At 36.5% G+C, this 22644-nt stretch overlaps 2 protein-coding genes across 3 annotated transcripts; both read right to left on the bottom strand.

Moving 5' to 3' along the window:
* Positions 1 to 297: 297 nt before the first annotated feature.
* Positions 298 to 22070, bottom strand: LOC109051210 (harmonin-like). 2 transcript variants are annotated; one of them, XM_042753147.1, is made up of 21 exons: positions 21918 to 22070; positions 17722 to 17789; positions 15954 to 16097; positions 15351 to 15489; positions 14736 to 14844; positions 14520 to 14544; positions 14368 to 14425; positions 14180 to 14283; positions 13931 to 14015; positions 13770 to 13829; positions 13619 to 13675; positions 13107 to 13249; positions 12706 to 12771; positions 11636 to 11787; positions 11345 to 11376; positions 3753 to 3794; positions 3560 to 3613; positions 3374 to 3473; positions 3024 to 3133; positions 1798 to 1853; positions 298 to 529 (listed from the first exon to the last, which is right to left on the bottom strand). In XM_042753147.1, exons 1-21 carry the CDS (start codon positions 21951 to 21953, stop codon positions 517 to 519), a joined length of 1653 nt encoding a protein of 550 aa, XP_042609081.1. In that variant the 5' UTR covers positions 21954 to 22070; the 3' UTR covers positions 298 to 516. The 2 variants fall into 2 exon arrangements, with proteins under 2 accessions (XP_042609081.1, XP_042609082.1); XM_042753148.1 differs by lacking the exon at positions 298 to 529 and adding an exon at positions 853 to 1607.
* Positions 7283 to 11338, bottom strand: LOC122142440 (WAS/WASL-interacting protein family member 1-like). The gene is made up of 2 exons (XM_042753149.1): positions 10756 to 11338; positions 7283 to 10021 (listed from the first exon to the last, which is right to left on the bottom strand). The coding sequence occupies exon 2, from the start codon at positions 9822 to 9824 to the stop codon at positions 8982 to 8984; it is 843 nt and encodes a 280-aa protein (XP_042609083.1). The 5' UTR covers positions 9825 to 10021; positions 10756 to 11338; the 3' UTR covers positions 7283 to 8981.
* Positions 22071 to 22644: the final 574 nt, after the last annotated feature.

The raw sequence follows: 22644 nt of genomic DNA, 5'->3' as shown, positions 1-22644 counted from the left end.
CTCTGTTGTCAGTGTGAATGACCAGAACTGAGAAACTGTTTGGCCCTGCATTTAAATACAAGTAGTTGAGACTGAATTGAAAGGGCCTTATTATTGCCCTTGGCTGATAGCAATCCTTCAAAACTACTAAATGACCACTAATCATTTGACAGGTGTTGGAGATATTGCAAGAGAAAATGAGCCAATCAGGACAGCTGAGGATGTCATCATCACAGAATAAAATCTCCTTTTTATGGCTTGAAACGAGGAACTCATTTGATAAACCATATAAGAAGGTTCAAAAACAAAGCTAAAACACCTTTTTATTAATGCATGTTTATTATTTTGTAAATTTCAACAATATAGCCTAAAGACAGAATTTCTAAAACACAGATACCTCATTTATAAATGATGTGAATAACTGCATTAGCTTGATTTACAACACAAATACTAAATTATTTGCTTTTTGCAAAATTACTACTAAGTATTGGCTATTAAGTCTCCCTGTGGTCCGTTGTACTGATGCAATGGTGGGTTTTAAAAGAATGTCCTGTAAAAAGAGTGACAAATATAAAAATCAGATTAATTTGATATATTTAAGAGAGGGTTCACACATTCACACGAGCGTTAAAGAAAAAACAAGGTTGCACACATAGTAAGGAAACAGACTTAAATTAGCAGGTTGCTATGTATAAAACCTATATATAAACAGAAGAATATGTCACTCCATTGGTTCACAGAATTTAAAAAATGCTGGAAAGAATAGTTAACCCAAAAATGAAAATTCTGTCATCATTTATTCACCCTCATATCATTCCAAACCCATGAGACTTTTATTCTTCTTCAAACCACAAATAAATACATTTATAATGGCACAGTGTCTCCTAAGAAGACTTGGATTAAACAGCTTGATTCATGGACTTTTAATGGAATGGACTTTCAATTGGAAAACAGAAATCCACCTTTTGTGTTTCAAAGATTAATAAAAAACTTATGGGTCTGGAATGACATGAAGGTGAGTATTTTTGGGTGAACTATCCTTTTAAAAGCACAATTACTATCTGCTGCAACCACCACACCATTACCGGTGGCGTAGCAATAAGCACTTTCAAACACAAACCTTGTTTTTCATGAGCATCTGTATTTATCCGTCAACTGTTTTAGTATTAAAGACTGTTTCTGGGGAACCAATGGCAGTATCTTTTCATGAATCCATACACAGTAGTGCTATAGACATTTATAGTAACATGCAGTAGCAAAACCGATCAAAGCAAGAATAATCAATGCATGAGTCATGGCATGTAACAGTCCCTTTGAACAACATCAATCAGAACGACTGCACAGCCTTGTCAACAAGAGTATTGCCTATTGTATAACTGAATCATTAGCACAGGATAACCCCAACTGAAAACATCTGGGTGGGTTTCTAGATTGACAAAGAGATTGTCACATGTACATGATGCACACTGCAGAATGGTAGGGCTGGGATTGGGGGGCTTTTACCACTGGACTAGTGGCGATCAGTTTGGGGGGTCCTCATCTGAAGGACGTAGCCCTGTCTGTAAACAGGGGCACTGCCTTGGAAAACCTTTTTCTTTGCAGTGGGTCTGACTGATGCTGCATTAGGGCTGAAGACATACAGCAGATAACAGGTTCACTGCTGAGAGCCATTTACACCACTGATTGCTTTTTTTTCATTGGGGATTAGGAGACAAGCAACATAATGCATTGAAATGAATTGAATTTGGGGAACACTGGAGTTGTCATTGTGTGCGGTCACATATCATATGTTATAAGAAGCAATGCAACTATACGTACACTTCATCTTCATATTCCTTCGGTGGAGACACTGCGATGACCAGGTCAATCCAGTCCTGTTAGAACATGCATGGAAAAATGTCAAGCACATGCATGCAGTGTGAAGGTTTTAATGTTTGATAGGCACAATGGCACAATGTTCTTTTTACATTCTGCTGCATTTCTCTTTCAAGCCTTCATCTATATTTGATTATGCTTGCTGGAGAAATCATTATAGCATGTGTGACCATGTGTGCTTTCTTGTGATTCACATTTTACAGAAAAAAAGAAAGAAAATATATTAACACAATTAGAAGACCTTAGTCACAGAAATTCTAAGACAATTCTCTTTTAACGTTCTAATATCAAAAATGAGTGCATAACTACAGCCACGCTATTTCTGTAACAAAGGTGTAGGAAAATTAATATAATTCTGCAGAATTTATTTTCTAGCATTTGTCATGTCGAAATTATGGTAATTACTCTAATTGTGCAATTAAGAACTTAGAGATTCTACATTGTGCTATTCATGACATTGTACTCTGAAATTGTTAATTTCTAATTCAACGCTAATAACAATACTAAGATCCCTTGTTATTGATGACGGTAAAATACATACTGTAAATCACTACATTTCAGTGTTGTTCCAACCCAATATTATGGGAAAATGTAACAAATATATACTTTAGTGAATTTGTGGTCAGTTCATACAATTTTTACCAAAAAAAAAAAAACTAAACATGAAGGTCCAATCCTTAACCAAAAACTCACTGGGGTGTAAACAGATTGTATGAAAATTTACAAATTCAAACAATTCATCAAAAAGTAAATTAGTCACCAACTGTCACCCAGGTTGTGGATTCTTTTGTAAAATCTTGAAGAACAAGGAAAGAGCACATGGCCTATGATAAAATGACATATTACAGTAGTCTAATATTAGTATTTTAGCTTGTTTTTTAGCCAGAAGCAACTGTTTAAAGTTAAAAATGGCTTAATATTTAATTTGTTTCTTACAAGCACACAGTTTTTTTTTTGCTTTATTAGATGCACTGAAATTGTGTGGACTACTTGTAGATTATTGTGATGTTTTTATCAGCTGTTTGGTCTCTTATTCTGTCGGCACCCATTCACTGCAGAGAATCCAAACCATTTGGCTCCAATGAGCTGTATGGCCTTCTTCACCAATCTGTTGAGACAGATCATCTGATTTACAGTGATAGGTTGTTTTATTGTAATGACGGTCATACCCCTCCACTCTTCCAGGCCTGAGCCAATGAGGTTTGTCCTTCAGCTAAAGTCACATCCGTCAGGATCTTTCCATTCACAGCCATGATCTCATCACCTGACACAACACCACCTGAGATAACATGCACAAAAAATAACAGTAACAAACTGAACAAACAAAGCAGGTAATTTTAAAACACAACTAAATGTCAATATAATGAATGTAGAGAGCTAAACTAGATTTTTGCATGATATTTGCATGACAGAGTGTTTCTGAGCAGTTGCTGTGGTTTTTAAAAGTGTTTTCTAAAACCTTAAAGTCAAAAGAACCAAGCCCCAAATCTCTATTATACATTATTTTTGTACGACTCACCATGTTTATCTGCCGCACCTCCCTCATAGATGGACGACACCACAATCTTTCCCAATGGGGAGTCGATTCCTCCCTCTATGGCCAGATCAAGCTTCCCTTCCTAAAGAATGCATATAGAATAAAACAAATCTTTAATTTTTATTGTCGTATGACATGTTGCTCACATTTCTGTTCCACCTAAATTACCTTCTTAATTCTCAAAAGTCGTACATCTCTGCCAGCTATCTCCTCAGCCGTGAACTGTTAAAAGTTTGAGGAAATGTGGTGAAAGAAATACTCAGAAGAGGAACATTAAGTGAGTGGGGAACATATGTGCTATACAATATAAAAATGGGAGATGGGTACAGAGAGAAGATGTTCATGTAAAGAGTTACAGTACCATGGAATATGGATCAAAATCATCCACATATTTTTGAAATCCCTGTAAAACAGAAAGCAGAAACAGACGGTGGTGTGTATAGTCTGTAAAAATGTGGCAATCTGAGGAGTGAGGACTGAGCAGAAACAAATTAGTGCTCATTGTTTTCAAAGGAAAGACAAATGAACACTATATGTCTGCATAATTGTCACCTCTAATCCAATCAATGGCAGCTTCTACTTACTCTTAATAAACTATCCAAGACAAAGCCAGATCTGTGTTTAAAACAATGTAAACAATCTAATAGTATTTTGTTTTTTAGAAATGTTTATATATTAAATATGTGACCAACTTTATTTTTAAATACAAAACTGAACAATATGCTGTAAAAAGAATATAATGTAACATAATATCAGAAACAGTACAACACATTGCATCATTGTCTACAGTACTGTACTACATGGTAAACATATTAATACTGAGAAAGGGTGTGTTTGCTTTGTTGGATCCATTGGTAGCTTTCCAGTTGGTTCTGGATCTGCAATGATGTTTACATACAATATAAAGGCTTTTCCCCATTCACTACACACTCACAACCACTGGCATTCCATCAAGACAAATAATCAATTCATATTTAACACCCACAGAACCAACAAAATGGAAAAACACAGACTTCTGGTCATGCTCTCCCTCATAAAAGATGAAAACGTACACAGAGATTCCATATGGTGCAGAGGCAATCTAATATTATATAACCTTCAGTTGCAGTCGCCCATTTGTGCAGTCCATATGAGATCCACTCAAAGGCTGCTTTCACAGATGTATGACTGCAGCAAACTAGTATGATTGCATGAGAATATATTAGTGTTCAGTTCAGCATCATGGAAAGGTGAAAATAAAATGCCTTAACCGAAATAAGCACAATATTGCAATCATACACCTGATGTCCTTGAGTATTTAAAGAGATGTTTATAACATAAATGTTTAACACGAGAAATGAAGTAGACATTTACGAGAACAGAACAGAATAAAATCTACACTACTTGGCTACTAACGTAATCTTGGTTCCCTTTTAATACAGTTCACTTGCACTGCGTCAGTTGCTGACACTTTGGGGAATGCAATCCTATAGCACCATGCTACAAGCGCAGAATGAAGAACCCACCCTGCAGTCAGGAATGAGGGCCCTAGATAAACTGCTAAGAGCCCATAGTGGGGCAGGATTGCTTAAAGGCGAGAAGAGTCAGGTTTTAGGCTGACAAGGCCAAAACCACTAAGTCATGCCATTTAGACCACATGACGAGGGGCGCTGGTCCTTGTGGGAAAACAGTACCAGGGAATCCTTTTGCACTGTACTCAGCTGAGACCGCAGTCAGAGCCATAATCTGCTGCTGGGGCTCTTCCATGACGAGCAGGAAGGCTTCTTCATATTCTTATTTGTCTTTGGAGTCAGCAAGGAGATGATCTTCGCACTGAAGGAGAAAGATTCTGATGAAATGGCATTCAGCGCCAACTTATATAAGCGAATGGCTTTGCTTGTTTTGATGGGCTGAAATGCCATTTGTTCATGCACATGCATAAACATGATTCAATGAACACTGAATTGAGCTTCACTATTTCAGAGAAATTGAGTTTCCCCAAAGCATCAACAACTGACACAATGTGCGTAGGCCTATTGAAAGGGAACTAGATTTAAATTACGTCAAGGATACATTTTACCAATATCCTCCAGGGGAATATTGTTAGAAATGTAATGTACACACTCAGACAGCTGAGACTTCACTCAAAGAAAAGAGAGGAGGGGTTGTAATTCTAAGTAATGATTAGTTACTTGTTGTTTGCTTGATTTAAAGGACGTGTTGTACGTGACCATCCGTTTGAGCATCTCTGGGGGCTGAAACACACATAATTATGACTGCCTCTTAAAAACAGCACAATAACACACACACACACACACACACACACACACACACACACACACTCACACACACACACACACACACACACACGCACGCACGCACACACACACACACACACACACTAAATGCTTGCACTCATTACATGCCATAAAAGGATTGCCTCAGTGTGGTAAATTATCTATGAATTCATGTGTCTGTGAGCTTTACAAATACACTGACTGTACTGATTTTCCATTGCACAGTGCAGTGAAGATGGTGAGGTGATCCTTTGAGAGAAAGGACACATGGTTCTTTAGATAAGAGTGAAACAGATCATTAGGTTTTAGCAAAGGTTACATTCTTTTTTATAATCACTAGGCCAAAACTTTGGTAACTTTTTCAAAACTCTTCACAAAGTTCTCCTTACCAACTTTCATAACAGTAAATTTCATATCTAATATGCACTACAACTACCAAAACACTTCATACACATCAATTTAATCTTCTATAACAATAGCATAGTTTGACAATTTATGCAATTTAAAAATGTAGTAATTGAATGTAATTTGTAAAGCAAAGGCTATGGTCCACAGTTTAGGCCACATACAGTGGGTACGGAAAGTATTCAGACCCCCTTAAATTGTTCACTCTTTGTTATATTGCAGCCATTTGCTAAAATCATTTAAGTTCATTTTTTTTCCTCATTAATGTACACACAGCACCCCATATTGACAGAAAACACAGAATTGTTGACATTTTTGCACATTTATTAAAAAAAGAAAAGATGAAATATCACATGGTTCTAAGTATTCAGACCCTTTGCTCAGTATTTAGTAGAAGCACCCTTTTGATCTAATACAGCCATGAGTCTTTTTGGGAAAGATGCAACCATTTTTTTCACACTTGTATTTGGGGATCCTCTGCCATTCCTCCTTGCAGATCCTCTCCAGTTCTGTCAGGTTGGATGGTAAACGTTGGTGGACAGATATTTTCAGGTCTCTCCAGAGATGCTCAATTGGGATTAAGTCAGGGCTCTGGCTGGGCCATTCAAGAACAGTCACGGAGTTGTTGTGAAACCACTCCTTCGTTATTTTAGCTGTGTGCTTAGGGTCATTGTCTTGTTGGAAGGTGAACCTTCGGCCCAGTCTGAGGTCCTGAGCACTCTGGAGAAGGTTTTCGTCCAGGATATCCCTGTACTTAAGGAACCTTAAGTGCAGCAGAATTTTTTTTGTAACCTTGGCCAGATCTGTGCCTTGCCACAATTCTGTTTCTGAGCTCTTCAGGCAGTTCCTTTGACCTCATGATTCTTTGACATGCACTGTGAGGTGTAAGGTCTTATATAGACAGATGTGTGGCTTTCCTAATCAAGTCCAATCAGTATAATCAAACACAGCTGGACTCAAATGAAGGTGTAGAACCATCTCAAGGATGATTAGAAGAAATGGACAGCACCTGAGTTAAATATACTGTATGAGTGTCACAGCAAAGGGTCTGAATACTTAGGACCATGTGATATTTCAGTATTTCTTTTTTAATAAATCTGCAAAAATGTCAACAATTCTGTCTTTTTCTGTTAATATGGGGTCCTGTGTGTAAATTAATGAGGAAAAAAAATGAACTTATGTTTTTTTAGAATGTGTGTATTATAACAAAGAGTGAAAAATTTAAGGGGGTCTGAATACTTTCCGTACCCATTGTAGATGTCTGTTGTGCTCACTATGTGATATGAGGTGAGGCGTAGTGACTTAAGTATTGAGAAATGGGTCCTAGTGATGTAAAAAAAAAAAAATTATTTTCATCTAATCTCGAACCCTGAACACTAATAAATAAATGCTGAAGAGACACATTAAGGAAACAAGGTCTTGTCCTTTCTCGCCCTTCTTGTTTCCCCTCTAAAACAACCACAAAATTGGCAAGCACCTATTTTTTTAATTAAGGACTTCAATATTAAATATAGGACTGACTATCTGGAGGATAAAGGGGACAGCAGGTCTAGGTCTGTCAGGTTGATCAATTCAGGAAATTTAATGCTGAAAGTCTCATTGTGTAAGCAGATTTTTTTTTTTAAATCTCCATTTGCACCTCTCTCCCCTTCTGTCCTTGTTTCTGCCTTCTTAATCAGTGCAATCAGTAAAAGCAACATCTGTTTGTTCCTCTTGAGTTTGAAAAACTCATTACAATCAATGAGTCAAACAGCAATCCAACCAATGAGTATCTTATGCATGCATCATCATCGCACGTACACACATGGGTACTTGCCATCTTACCATGGTCTCAGAGTGAAGTGTGGGTCTATGTGAGGTCTGACTTGGTAGCATGACGGGTTTGGACATGACAGGGTTGATCTGTCTCCGCTGGTTTGGAGGACTGGGAGCAATTTGCTATGTAGAGGTTAGCAGTAAGTGACACAAACTTAAGGTCAGGGCATCTACCTTCAAGAGTTACGCAATCTAAACCACACAGCACAAGACTTTAGGAACCTTTCATTTAGCACAAATACTGAATTGCAGCTTTCATATCATGGCACATATCTTATATGCTCTGAGATATGGGGGGATAAGATAATGAAGATAATGACTGACATTTTGCGTGAAAATCAAAAGATGATTTTCACGCAAAGTGTCAGTCATTATTTTTCTAGTAATGATGACTGTTCTGTAAAATGGCTTTTTAAATTTCATTACTTCCCAAGTAAATCCTATGGATAGAGGAGGTATCTATAAAACATATCTATAAAACAGTTCAAAGATTTACGGTTTTAAACACCCCCCCCCCCCCATATCTCAGAAGACAGGTAAAAAGGAACATATTAGTGCCTGAAGTGCACATATTTGTACCTTATGAAATGGTACCGCCCCAGTGAAAGTACCCTATTTTTTGAGAGCGTATAAGATAGGTGCCAAATATATTCAATTAGAAATCCACTTCCTGTAGGTTGTGCCAGAGTAATCTCCTAACATAGGCATGGAGAGCTGTTGGAAGATATTTTTTCTCTTCAGTGATGCTGGTTTGCATTAAGCTGATATTACATGATATGTTACACAAGCCTGGCAAGTCTGATTTGTGCTAAAAATGAAGCAGAAGACCAAGAGCAGCATGTACCATTTACAAACTCTGGACTCACCAGTGGATTATTAGAGGTGGATATCCTGCTAGCATGAGATGTGTTTCTCATCACCTGTGCCACAAGGATAAAGAATTCAACAGTCTAACAGTGATAGGAATCACTACCACTTCAAGATCTTCAAACCGAATGACAGCATGGTTTTCCCCCAAAATGATTATCTGTTTCCTGACAAATAAATATAATAAGAAACTAATAATGGTTAACCTCATCTGCAAAACACCACACTCAAGGCATACACGCATGTATGTACAACAGGTAGATTGCAGTGTTCACTTCAGTGAAGACAACAATATTCGTGTGACATGGAATCAATTTTGGAATCAAATTGGATGGAAATGTGATGTGCCTAAAGATTCCCACACCTGTACAACATACATAATAAATTCTCACACTGCCAAATGCATTAACTATGCTAACCGTCAGGTTGTGGTCAGCCTTCGGGCTGGGTGGGCGTGAGAGATCACTGGGAATGGTGGAGTGGAAGCCCCCTCTCTGTCTGTAACCATTGTCCCCAAACCTGCTTCCCTGTTCGGATAAGCTTGAGGAGCGGGGATAGTTGGACAACCCTACATGGTACCTGTCCTCCATGTGCAGGGGTGGAGGAGGTGGAGGAGGAGGTGGTGGTGGTGGAGGGGGAGGAGGTGGTGGTGGGGGAGGTGGCTGAGATGAGGACAGACCCCTGGAGGAGAATAGCGGGTTGGCAGTAGGTTGTCGGCTACGACCTATTGAGGAAAGGGGTAACCTTGTGGCTGGTGGAGAAGGTGGGCGTTGAAGGGCTGGTCTAGGACTGGGTTGCATTGGGAGCTGTGTTCTTGGAGATGGAGGGCGATGGTTGGATGTGTGGTAAAGACGGGGTGAGGGTGGAGGGAGTGGTAAGGGAGGGGGAGCTTGGTTGGATGTATGTGGGGTTGGGGCGAGTCTTTTCAAAGGTTGCCTTAGACTCTGATCCACATCATCTAAGTTGATGTCATCAAGGTCTGTAGTGGCCAAGGTCAAGCCTCCAGGGAACCTCCGATTGGTGGGACCAGTTGTTGCAGGGGAATGGGTTGGAGACATCTGAAGGTACATTTTAACTGCTTAGAACTCTGAATTTACAAACTATGGACAAGAAGACCAGCACACATCAGGACTGGAACTGGATATATTTTACCTCAAGAATCATTTTCAACTGAGGAGATTTGCTCTAATCTGGTTTGACAGAGCCTCTCCACCCAATGCTGCACCTTCTCCGACTCTTCCAGATCTTCCCTCTCAGTTTCTGACACCTGGTTGAATTAGTAAAACCACATCCAAACATGGAAACTTTGATATACCAATGAGAACTTGCTGGACTGCCACTGGAAAGGGTTTACATGGGTACATTTGAGCAATAAAGTGCCAAGGAGATGCACTCAGTTACACACAATTAAAAAGGGATAGTTCACCCCAAAATGAACAATTCTGTCATTAATTACTCACCCTCAAGTTGTTCCAACCCCGTAAGACTTTCGATCACCTTTGGAACACAACTTAAGATAATTTTGATAGCATCTGAGAGCTCTCTGAAGACAGCAAGGATATTCCCATGATCAACGCACAATAATGTGCAAGGACATCGGTAAAATAATCCATGTGACATCAGGGGTTCAACCGTAATTTTACGAAGCTACGAGAAAACTTTTTGTGTGCAAAGAAAACAATAATAACATAATTTATTAAACAATTCTTCTCCCCGAGTTAATGCCATTTTGGAGAGTACCCCAGAACGTAATCAATGTAATCAGGTTTGTTTATGTTCAGCATGCACGCTGTCTACTGAACATAAACAACGCTAAAAATAATGCTCAAAAATATCTTTATTTGTGATATGAAGATGAACGAAGGTCTTTTCGGTTTGGAATGACATGAGGGTAAGTAATTAATGACAGAATTTTAATTTTTGGGTGAAATAACCCTTTAAACAAGGAGTAAAATCTGAGTCAAAAAACCCTCCTGTAACCTCACTGGAAAAGTCTGATACCTCTTGCAGAAGTCTGCTGATTTTCATCTGCTTCTCTCGCTCAAGTATCTCTTCCTTCTCCTTTGCAAGTTTCAGCTCAAACTCCATCTCTTTCTTGTTCTTTTTCTCAGCTGGGAGAGTGTCAGTCTTGGATATCTTCTTCTTCTTTTTGGTCTCTTTTCCTTTCTAAATATCCAAAGTGATTTGAGAACACCTGGTGGACTTTGCACCAAGGTCAATCCAACTTCCATGCAAACCATAACTTCGGCCATATATCCAAGATGAACAACATATTCCATAGTTCTAGCACACCAAACCAGCACAACATGCTTGCACACACAGTGTACCTTTTTGAGTGTAGGCAACTTTCCTTCGTAACGGTAGAACCAACCGAATGCTAATAGAGTAAGAATGAAACATTAAGTCCCATGCAAAAACTCAACCATGATATGGTGTATTCTGCAGATTCGTCCATCTAAAAGCTACCAAAAGATCCAACCAAACAAAATAATGATAGACGATAGTCTACATGCAGTTGAAGTGTCTCGAAAAAGGGTAAGTTTGTTAAAGGGAGTCTTCATCTGTAAAGCCATCTGAATTCTTTACTTACTTCTCCAATCTCTTCTTCATCGGACTCAGCAGCTGATGGTACCAGGAATTGATAAACAAGGCACAACAAGAAGGCAAAAGATCAGACAGAAAGACAAAGATCACGCAAAGAGATGATGCATTCCCAACATAAATGCTCATCTGTTCATGCAGAGGAGAAAGGAGTAACATCAATACAAATACCCTTTTGGGAAAGGGTAAAATGTTGTTTGATCTTTAGAGAATAATGTAGTTCTACAGAGGCGTTCAAAGTTCATGCACTAGAGAGGTTTTGTAGGTATTGTCAACTTACTGGAGGTTTTGGGTTTGGGTGAAGGTGCATTACGTGCAGGTGGTGGGGGAGAGGGAGAAGGGGAGGGGGAGGGGGAAGGAGATTTGGATTTTTCTTTGGAACCCCAATCTTCTTCCCACTCTTTGTGGTGCTTCTTTTCCGCAGCTTCAATTCTGAGACACACAACACATACATTCAATGGACATCTATCCTGACAAGCCTCCTAAATCATTTCTGAGGAGATATATATATATGGAATGAACATTAAAACACTCAACCAAAATGTCAAGAAGTTGGCCTCTTTTGCATTTAACGATATATTACATTTTCTCAGTGTCATCTTTATTATACAACAAATTTTAACACATCTCCACTGGACCAAAACCAATAGGCTGTGAAAACTAAGGCCGGCGACACACTGGATGGTTTTTAATTCGGCTCCCATGTTAACAGGTTAGAGCTTACAGACCGCCTGCGTGAGACGCGCGTCTCAGGCGTGGCTCGAGCCGCGCGGAAAACGTGTGCATGCTAGAAATAGAACCGACGCCTATTTTTACCGCGACACGCGCGCGTGTTGGAAACGTTTCCAGGCAAAATATAGTAGGAAAATGTGTTTATATGTCATTTTGTACACAAATACATATGAATTCATTATATTTTGATATTTGAAAGTCTATAGGTTGACATAAATTCAGATATAAATGTAATTTAAAAAATAAATAAATAATTATAGATTTTCAAATATTGCACCTGTCAAACATAATCTATTTCGCCGTCAATACTTTTGACGGTGTCCTTTATCAGTAGGCGTAGGTGTAGGTGTGTAAAAAAAAGTTCTGGTGTGTAAAGACACAGAAAACGTGAGGCAGCCACCACGCTTCTGGGACGCTTCTGGGACGCTTCAGACACGCGACGCTCACGCCACGCAGCCAGTGTGTCACCGGCCTAAACCTGCAGTATAGCACATATAGAGCAATCTGTAGCTCTATTCCTTACAGCTCTGCTTTCATCAACATCAATTTGCTCTACTCTGCCCTCTGAGGTCTATTTACTTGAAAGATGTTTTTGCTTGGCAGCATTACACGTGTTACCTCTCCATCTCTTTGCGATATCGTTCTTCTTCCTCTGCAGACTTCTGTGATATCTCCATCTTCCTCCTGCAAAATATTGCACATATGAAACTTAATTTTCTAAAACTAAAAATTGATAACTTTTTCATGCAGATTTCATGCAGGAATTTTAATTACCTGTCACCTTTTCATCAGTGGTTACGATTCATCAGATAACTAACATCATGAAAGTACATTTAAATACATTATGTAATGTAAAGATGCATTTTAATGGTAATGAAAACCATTATAAAGTGGATATTTATTTTTGTTTTAACCTAAAAAGAACAGTACCCAATATTTTTATAGTGAAAGGTACATTTTAAGAAATCATGCATCAATGTAAAGTAGGTTTAACTGCTTGTGTATGTTTTTTCACTGACTGGCGCTCTTTCTCCTGCTGTTCTTTGATGATTTTGTTGGTCTCTAATGCCACCCTCTTCTGATGCATTAGCTCTTGTCTTTCAAGCTCACGACGAGCTTCGGCCGCCAGCCGCTCCTCATCCGTCATAAACAGCTCGCTTCCCTGTAACATACAGTAGACAAATCAATACTTTCACAGAAATATGTACACAAATACACCCGTACAATCCATTATATCTTCTACAGATCCCAGACGTAAAGCAAAAAAAGCTTATGTTGTGAAACTCATAATTCATTATTACCATCTCTAAAGTGCAAAAGTACCATTTAAAGACAAACACACCAATAAATAATGAAAAGGTTTACAGTACAATACAAACAACATCTCCACAACGTAAGTTAAAACAGCTTTATACTAAGCAAATGGTTTTCTTTTCAATACAGCCCCCTCAAGGAGAGATAAAAGTACTGCGGTGGGTCTTTGAGATGTCTTGATGGAAGAAATGTATTAGCGGGCTCTCAGTGAACTTACAGCTCCTGTGAGGACAGTGATGGTTAGACTCCTGCTGCTCTTTAACACTCGCACTGCCTAAAAACACACATTAGCCAACACGGTTACCAATTTAAATATTCAGAGAGGTTCTTAATTAACTGTCTGACATTTTCAGCAAGATCCTTCTCACTTCGTGATGACTCAGGTTGGTGAAATCCACCCCATTGACCTCCACAATCTGGTCACCAACCTACAACCACACAAACACACACATAGTAGAGAGTTACTATGCTAAAATCAAACAGTAATGATCTGTTAATGCAGTTCAATCTGGGACTTAAATGAAATGACCTGTAAGCCCACTTCGGCTGAGACTGAACCCGGCTTCACATTGCTCACATAGATGCCAGGTTTCTGTGTTGGTCCACTAGATATGCTACAGTATAATTGACAGTCAAAAGACATATTTAGGAATTCATTCTTTGTCACAAGATTAAACTAATAAAATTAGGCTTCAAAGTAGGCTAATTTCAAAGTAATGTAGTTAATCTGTGTGCTGTAGTCGTGTATATAGTTATAATAAAGCAATCTCTCTCTTACCTGATTCCCATGCCTTTGGTGCCCACCAAACTCAGGAAAACTTTCTTTTCCTTGATCTCTTTCCCTCCAATCGAAGCCAAACCAGCCACACTAGTCTTTTTCTCCTGAGACAAAACAATAAAACAGGACTAAATAAAAATCAACTTGAGCTGCTTTAAAATAGGACGCTGCGAGAAGGAAACTCTTACCCCTGATTCAGACACAAACTGATCCACAAACTGCCACTTCAGAGGGTCTTCAGAGGAGCTGACGATGGCAAATGTATTATTTAGCAATATCATTATGGAAAGAGAGAACATTAATAAATCAGAGAATACTGTATAATTACTAACTAAATTACCTCTTGACAGGAATCATTCCCACGTCTGTGAAGAGAGTGTCACAATGGGAATAATTAAAAAAAACATAAATAAATAATATATCATTATATATCACCCAATAATCAATTGGTCTAAACAATTGATTAAGCCCAGTGGAACTAGAGGCTATTCATTTTTGGCTCTAATTAATAAATTCAGCTCTGCAAATGACAATATGAAACAATATGAAATCTTACAGCGGACTTTCAGAGACACAATCTTCTTGGTCTTAATGAGATTGATGACCTCCTCGTGAATGCAGGAGGAGATGGAGTAGCCATTAATACGCACAATCTCATCACCAACCTGAAGAAAACACAGCAAACCACATTCATATAAAATATGCAAAATATGTAATTTAACATTTTTTATAAAAATGTAGTGCTAAAAATACCAGTAACAGTTTAATTATAGCCAGAATAGACACATTTTGTACTCGAAACACAAGGGCTGCATTTGCAGGACACACATTAGTCATGAAGATTACAGTAATGGATAAGGAAAGTGTGTTTGGAATCAGAGGATGGGAAGAATTTAAGAAGGTTTATTGCGCCCCCTAGAGGAGAGAAGACGCACTGGTCATGTTTTTTTTTTTTTTTTGTGCAGCCCTTGTAAATTACTCATTAATTTGAATGTTTGCCATTATCTGTTGTCAGATATTTAATGTATGGCAAGATAGTGTGTACTCTGGGTCAACATTTTCAACGTAGCAACAACACACAAGTGTGGTACACGGGACATTATTTGCTGAAACAGTGAAAGCAATGCTTTTTATATACATATGAGTTATAACAACAACTTGATTTTCTTACTTGCAGGCCGACATTTCCTGCCTGTCCATCTTTGACTATCTGTGATATGAAGAGGCCACATCCGAACTCCAGCCCACCTCGAACACTCAAACCCAGACCCTCAGGATGTGTGCGGTCCAGACGGACTTCCTTCAACTTCCTGCTCATAACAAAAGAGGACAAAATAGTGGCATGGTTTCAGTTTCATTATTTAGTTAACTATAATAACCCAGATGTATATAATAATATATACTGTAATCCTTTTTTCCTCTTTTCTCTGAGAAAGACAAAAGACACAATGAGAGGAAACAGAATCCAGTTCACTGTGGCCCTATTAGCGCTGTGCATCAGACACGGTTGAATAGCGCTCCTCTCTTCGTGCTCATAACGCTGTTCCTTTGCCACGTCTGACTGAGCATGAGAGAAAACAATGATTCTCTTTGGAGATGAGAGCGGTGCTGTCATTCTACCTCCTCCTCTCATTTCCAATGTCCCCTTTCTCCCTGTCTTTATTGCTCTGCTATTCATGCACAGAAACATTTCCATACTTCTCAGAAGCATCACACCCTATTAACCCCTTTTTATCGCCTCATTCTCATCTGTGTTCCTGGTTTCCTCTCTCACCTGGATCTCTTGGGCGTCAGCTGGTCGTACTGCACCTGGTGCTTCAGAGGAATCAGGGGTCTGATGGCATCAAACAGTGGAAGGCGTTTGGGCTCATTTATCACCAGCTTCAGGTCACCGACCAGGACAGGAATGTCCATGGATCTATGAGGGCAGAGCAGAGTGATTTAAACAGGAGATGATTGAACACATGCAAACAGGAGGGCAACATTAAAACAGTACAAACAGTTTGTGGATTAAAAGAAATTTTCTTAGACTTCACTGATTTCTCGATACTGAATCTCTGTTATTCAATCATTATATAATATATTCTATAAAATTAAATGATCATGAAGATAAAACATAGGATATAGATGTTCATAAAATAAGGTTAGGTTTAATGGTTAAGTGTCTAAATTATGAACCACCAAACAGAACTGCAAAAATAATGACTGTTGTCAAACAGGTTTCTAAAATAAAATAAAATAAAATAAAATAAAATAAAATAAAATAAAATAAAATAAAATAAAATAAAATAAAATAAAATAAAATAAAATAAAATAAAATAAAATAAAACCATTGGATTTTATAAAAAAAAATTATAAAACATTTTACTGCTAGTTCTCAATACTGTAATGCAAAATACAGCCTAATTCCTATTACTTATATCATAATATAAATTTTAAAATTATATAATTAAATCTTAAAAATATTTGTAAAATAAAGCATTTTTATGGTATACTTGTAATAATTGTAATAAAAAATTGGGATTTTCTTCTTCTAGGATTTTACATTCTTCAAGAAGAATCAGGCTTTTCCTTTTGTAACCTGGCATAGAAAGTTGAACAATTTACTATTTGAATTTAAAAAGCCCTGATGTTATATTCATCCAATATCTGTCAATTCATATAGGTGATATAAATTGTGTGTGTGCATACAGTATGTGTGTGTGTGTGTATATATGTATATATATATATATATATATATATATATATATATATATATACATACATACATTATGCAATAAATGACATTTCTAAGTATTATACAGTACATGTATATATAAGTTTTTGCTGTGATTTTGTAAGATTACCTAACATTAATTATTTCAAAAATAGTCTGATATGTTACTTGTTGTGGAAAATGACACTTTATACCCACATAAAGTCAGCTTATGAATTTGGAGGCAGTTGCTCTATGAATCATTGATATTTCACTCCTGACTCAGATATCAGAGACAAAGGGACGCGAGAGAATAGCTGCCCTTGAATGCTGGGAAGACAGTGGAAATTATCTGATCCAAGTTACTTTTCCATTGGATTAAGCCTCCTATTGCAGTTCAGCGAAGCAATGGCGTGTTGATTTACACATAAGATCACAAATAAAGAGCCGAGGGAATGCATTCAGCATTTCCTATTCTTACACTTAACCGACACTGAATACTTCTGAATGTGCCATGAAGTTTTCATCTGATCAACAGATTACCAGAACACATTATTTATCAACTCCAGTACACACTTCTGCTGCTGAGACCTTTGATCACCATTTTTTTATATGAACAATAGTAATAAAAACTACTAACCATTTTGCATTTTGTTTGGTATGAGAATAATACAAATAATATATATATATATATATATATATATATATATATATATATATATATATATATATATATATATATATAAATAACAACAATAATAATGATAACAACTGTTTATTTATTTATTTATTTTAGATCACAACAACACAAACAAACAAATAAATAATTATTTTAGAGTGTACTCACTGGTGGTACATGCGGAGAACATCATACAGATAGTCCTTCTCTGCTTCATTATCAATCAGCAGCTCCACCTGAACAACACAAACACACAAACCTCTGATCAGATCATCAATAACAATCAGAAAACCAATCTTATGCCCATCTTTTACCTGATGGCGGCTAATCTGCTGTAGAAATGTTTTGAGGAAGCGTTTTGGCCAGTCAATGATGTAACACATCTCTCTCTCACTGAGCGAGAGACTAAGACGGAAGGTCAGGAGAAGGTGAAGTGAGGAGGAGAGGCTGACACAGAGAGAGAGGAGGTGGAGGAACTATTGTGTGTCTGTAAGTCAAGCGTCTCTCAGATTGGCTGGGTCTGCTGTTGTTTTTAGCTGAATAGGTCAGGTGGATCTTTACCTGTATTGTGAGTATCATTAGTTCAGATCTGCTCCACTGGACCTGCTAATGTTCCTGAGCTCAGATAAAGACGTTTATCATGCTAGCAGTGTCACCTTACATAAGAGTTTTGGTCCATTATTATGTTAAGAATGTTAATGAAGTTAATGTAATGTGAGGTTAGCATGCTAAACTGAAAAGCCAAACGTATTAATTTCTATATAAATAAAATAAATAAATTGAACAAACAAACAAACAAAAGGCTGGACAAACAAATAAGTTGAATAAACGAAGAGAGAAACAAAATGGTTGGATAAACAAACAAACAAACAAACACACACACACACAAAAACAAACAAACTAACAAACTGAATTGACTGAATGAACAGACAGACAAACAAATGAAATAACAAAGCAAAAATAAACAAATAAAATGGCTGGATGAAGAAAAAAGGAATGAACAAAGTTAATAATACATTTATTTAATGGACTGAATGAACAAACAAACAAAAATGAATGGATGAACAAAACAAACAAAATGGCTTGAAAAGGAACAAATAAATTTAATTGACTGAATGAACACACAAAAACAGATGGATAAACGAAACAAACAAATAAAATGGCTTGAAAACAAACAAGTGAACAAAACAAATACAAACAAATAAAATGGCTGGATAAACAAATTAACAAAATAAATAAATGAATAAATAAATAACATGGACTGAATAAACAAACAAAAATGAATGGATGAACAAAATAAACAAATAAAATGGCTGGATGAAGAAAAAAGGAATGAACAAAGTTAATAATACATTTATTTAATGGACTGAATGAACAAACAAACAAAAATGAATGGATGAACAAAACAAATAAAATGGCTTGAAAACAAACAAATAAATTTAATTGACTGAATTAACACAAAAACAGATGGATAAACAAAACAAACAAATAAATTTAATTGACTGAATTAACACAAAAACAGATGGATAAACAAAACAAACAAATAAAATGGCTTGAAAACAAACAAGTGAACAAAACAAATACAAACAAATAAAATGGCTTGATAAACAAATAAATTAACAAAATAAATAAATAACATGGACTGAATGAACAAACAAAAATGAACGGATGAACAAAGTAAACAAATACAGTTTTATTTAATAATTTTTGCACTAATAACATAACCACTAATAAAATTTTATTTTAAACCTCTAGACACATAATTCACAACTGATGATCAAAATGCACATCTTCCAAAACACTTAACACTTTTTTCCAAATGCTTGGATACAATACACATGAACCAGAGATCTTTTGTTCATTGAACTAAAATCACTGGTTCAAAATGACACAACTTAACATCAAAGTATTACTATTTCAAAATGCAGCTCACGCATTACATCTGAACTGAGTGTCTATTCATTTCATTACAATGATTTAACTATCAATTCATACAAAAAGCTACATGACTGTTTACTCTTGAAGCATAGTTTTTATGGAAGATTATGAACAATATTAAATGTTTAGATTATGAAAGTGAAGCTGAGTATGAGGACTGAGTATGTTCAGAGGTATTCAGTTTCAAGATGCCTGTTGTTGGGAGTAAAAAAAAATCGATATTTTTATCAGTATTTGTTTTACAATAAATGTCTTTTTAGAGGATGATAGAGCTGGAAGCTGATGAAAACCTTTCATATTTTTGTATGAGGCAGGCTTTAACCTAGGAACGGCACTGAGAGCAATCATGGTTTCAGGCCCATTCACAGTTTATTACCTTATCTACCCCATACTCCGCCTACTGTAGTTTTTCCTCATCTAATTTTTTTTCCTATTAAAAGTATTTTTTTTTTTTTTTTTACCTGTTGTGAGTTGATTATTTCATCAATGATTTTCACATTTTGTTTAATGATTCCAGTGTCTGTACTTCTCTGTACTGTTCAGTCTATCATTGTTGTAGTCTATTACAATGATGTATGAATGTGAACCATAATGAAAGCTGCATCATGTGTTTTGAACAACTATATTTCATGATTCTATTAAAAACTAAACAGTGAAACTATGGTTATCTTATGTGTGGGTGATCTAAAGCAATGTTCCTATGATATTACATATTAAATGAGTTTTTTTGAACCAATGCTTCTGAAAAAGCAAGGCTTCTTTAAAGATATGAACGCAATATGCAAAGTTTTGAGTTTTGTGTCTAGAGTTTTGAAAAATGACATTCTGTTATTAGTGCAAAAAAATTATTGTAAAAGAAATGGTAAAATGGCTTGAAAACAAACAAACAAATAAATAAATTTAATGGACTGAATGAACAAACAAACAAATAAAATGGCCTAAAAACAAACAAACAAAGAAGTTAATAAAATGGGCATTATGCATGAAAGAAAGAAAGAAAGAAAGAAAGAAAGAAAGAAAGAAAGAAAGAAAGAAAGAAAGAAAGAAAGAAAGAAAGAAAGAAAGAAAGAAAGAGGAAAGAAATCTGTGCATGCTTGGATGAACTAAACAACAAGAAAAACATTTAATAATTCAAATACATTAAACAAGTAAAATGTAAATGCAAATAAACAGTTTGTGTTTTTACAAAAGTTATGTTTTTATTTTTGTATTTTAATTTTGCGTTAACAATAATTACATATGACGTGAAAATATTTAATTCTTAAAAAATATAAAATATTCATAATGAATGAATCATTCGGTAAACTATGTGAACATAGCTGGGAAATAAAAAGTATATCCAAATAGTTCCATATCAACACCAGTGTCAGGCCACATATAATAAAACAGTGACTGTGTGCTCAAAGGCCATTTAAGGTGTCATAAACATTTTAATTAGCCTAGATGACAGTCCACCTTTGGACTTTAACATCATAAACTGATGCTGAAAGCAGAAATCTGTAACTTAAATCAGCTTCATATCCTCTGCAGGTTATGCTAAGTGATTAGAAAGAGACAAATGAACAGAAAGGTTGACAGCATAATGTATTTGCCATAGAGGGGAAACTAAAATTAAATGCAAAGCTCTATAATTTATAGTGTGGCGCAGCTTTCCCACCCTCATCTACAGGCAATAAAACAGGCTGAACAATAAATGCCACAATCATTTCCGCCTGACCACACATCTCTGCCACTTCAGCTAATGCTGTGAGAAACTGCCCATTGTGTAACTCACAAAACAGATGGTACACTTCTACAGTTACACACATGGTGTCTTTAAAATAAGCATGAACATATAAATAGGTATCAGAATTAAATAATTCAGTGTAACTTAAAAATGGAATCAAACATAAAGTTTTAACTTAAGTTTAGGAGATAAAAAAGTAACCAATACCTATTGTACAACAATTTCCAACACACACAGCAGCCTACACCTGTCACCTGCTCAGCCAATTAGAACGCGTACATTATGTGACGTCACACATATCCTACCTTTCTACCGGTAAATTAAATAAAATTAAAGCAATCAAATTTGGCTGAATATAACATTACGTCGAAATTATTAAGCTGTACTAGTAATGTTAACTGTAATGATAAAAACGTTTAAAACACCACAAAGCTGAAGAATGACATATGATGCCAGGTCAGTGCAAAACAAACTTGCCTGATCAAATAACGACGGTTTCTATGGATACAGAAATAATTTTCGTGTCGAAACCTGGGCGAATATTAATTTGACTTATTTTAGTAATATTTTATAGCGTAAAAAATGAAGGATGCGCGCTCCTTCGCCATTCCCGAGCAGCGAGATCAGAAGAACTAGACTTATAATGCGAACAAAACAATTAACACAGTTTACATTAGACAGAAGCCGTTTCAAAGCCCACCTTATGCCGAAATTCCTTCGCCACTTTTCTCTCCATGATGAACGGCGGGTGTTTTCCGGGTGTGTGTGGTTGTGAGTGTCAGTCAGCTGTGAGCGGACGGGGGAGTATCAGCGCGCGCCCGGTCATAGGTCGAGTCCTGCTGCTGTAATATTGCTGTAGTTTTATTACACGAGCTGCTGACATGGATGGCGGTTAATCAGAGTGCTCTCTAACACCAAACCTTAAAGCGGGGACTGAAGCCACAGTCGTATGGACGTAATTGCATAACGATATATTGAAACATGTATAATAATAATATAAAATAGTAGTAGTAAAAAAAGCAACACAGGCACACATTTCAAATCTTTTTCAATTCTATCTAGCTGAGAAGCTGCTTTGATATTTGCTATATAATCTGACAATATCTATCTATCTATCTATCTATCATCACTCTATCTATCTATCTATCTATCTATCTATCTATCTATCTATCTATCTATCTATCATCTATCTATCTATCTATCTATCTATCTATCATCTATCTATCTATCTATCTATCTATCTATCTGTCTATCTGTCTGTCTGTCTCTCTGTCTCTCTGTCTCTCATTCTATCTATCTATCTATCTATCTATCTATCTATCTATCTATCTATCTATCTATCTATCTATCTATCTGTCTGTCTGTCTGTCTGTCTGTCTGTCTGTCTATCTACAAACCCGATTCCAAAAAAGTTGGGACACTGTACA

This window comes from Cyprinus carpio, chromosome B25, assembly GCF_018340385.1.
Source record: "Cyprinus carpio isolate SPL01 chromosome B25, ASM1834038v1, whole genome shotgun sequence".
Lineage (NCBI taxonomy): Eukaryota > Metazoa > Chordata > Actinopteri > Cypriniformes > Cyprinidae > Cyprinus > Cyprinus carpio.
Note: the sequence above shows the minus strand (reverse complement) of the source record. Positions and strands in the feature narration are given on the sequence as shown.

Excerpts from the sequence above, each read along its gene's own strand:
- LOC109051210 (XM_042753148.1), bottom strand. The coding sequence starts at position 21,953 with ATGGAGAGAAAAGTGGCGAAGGAATTTCGGCATAAG. Across the intron at positions 14,284-14,367 it reads AGTTTGTGTCTGAATCAGGG|GAGAAAAAGACTAGTGTGGC; the intron begins GTAAGAGTTTCC and ends GTTTTGTCTCAG. Across the intron at positions 11,377-11,635 it reads ACCCAAACCCAAAACCTCCA|CTGCTGAGTCCGATGAAGAA; the intron begins GTAAGTTGACAA and ends TGGTACCATCAG.
- LOC122142440 (XM_042753149.1), bottom strand. The coding sequence starts at position 9,824 with ATGTACCTTCAGATGTCTCCAACCCATTCCCCTGCAACAACTGGTCCC.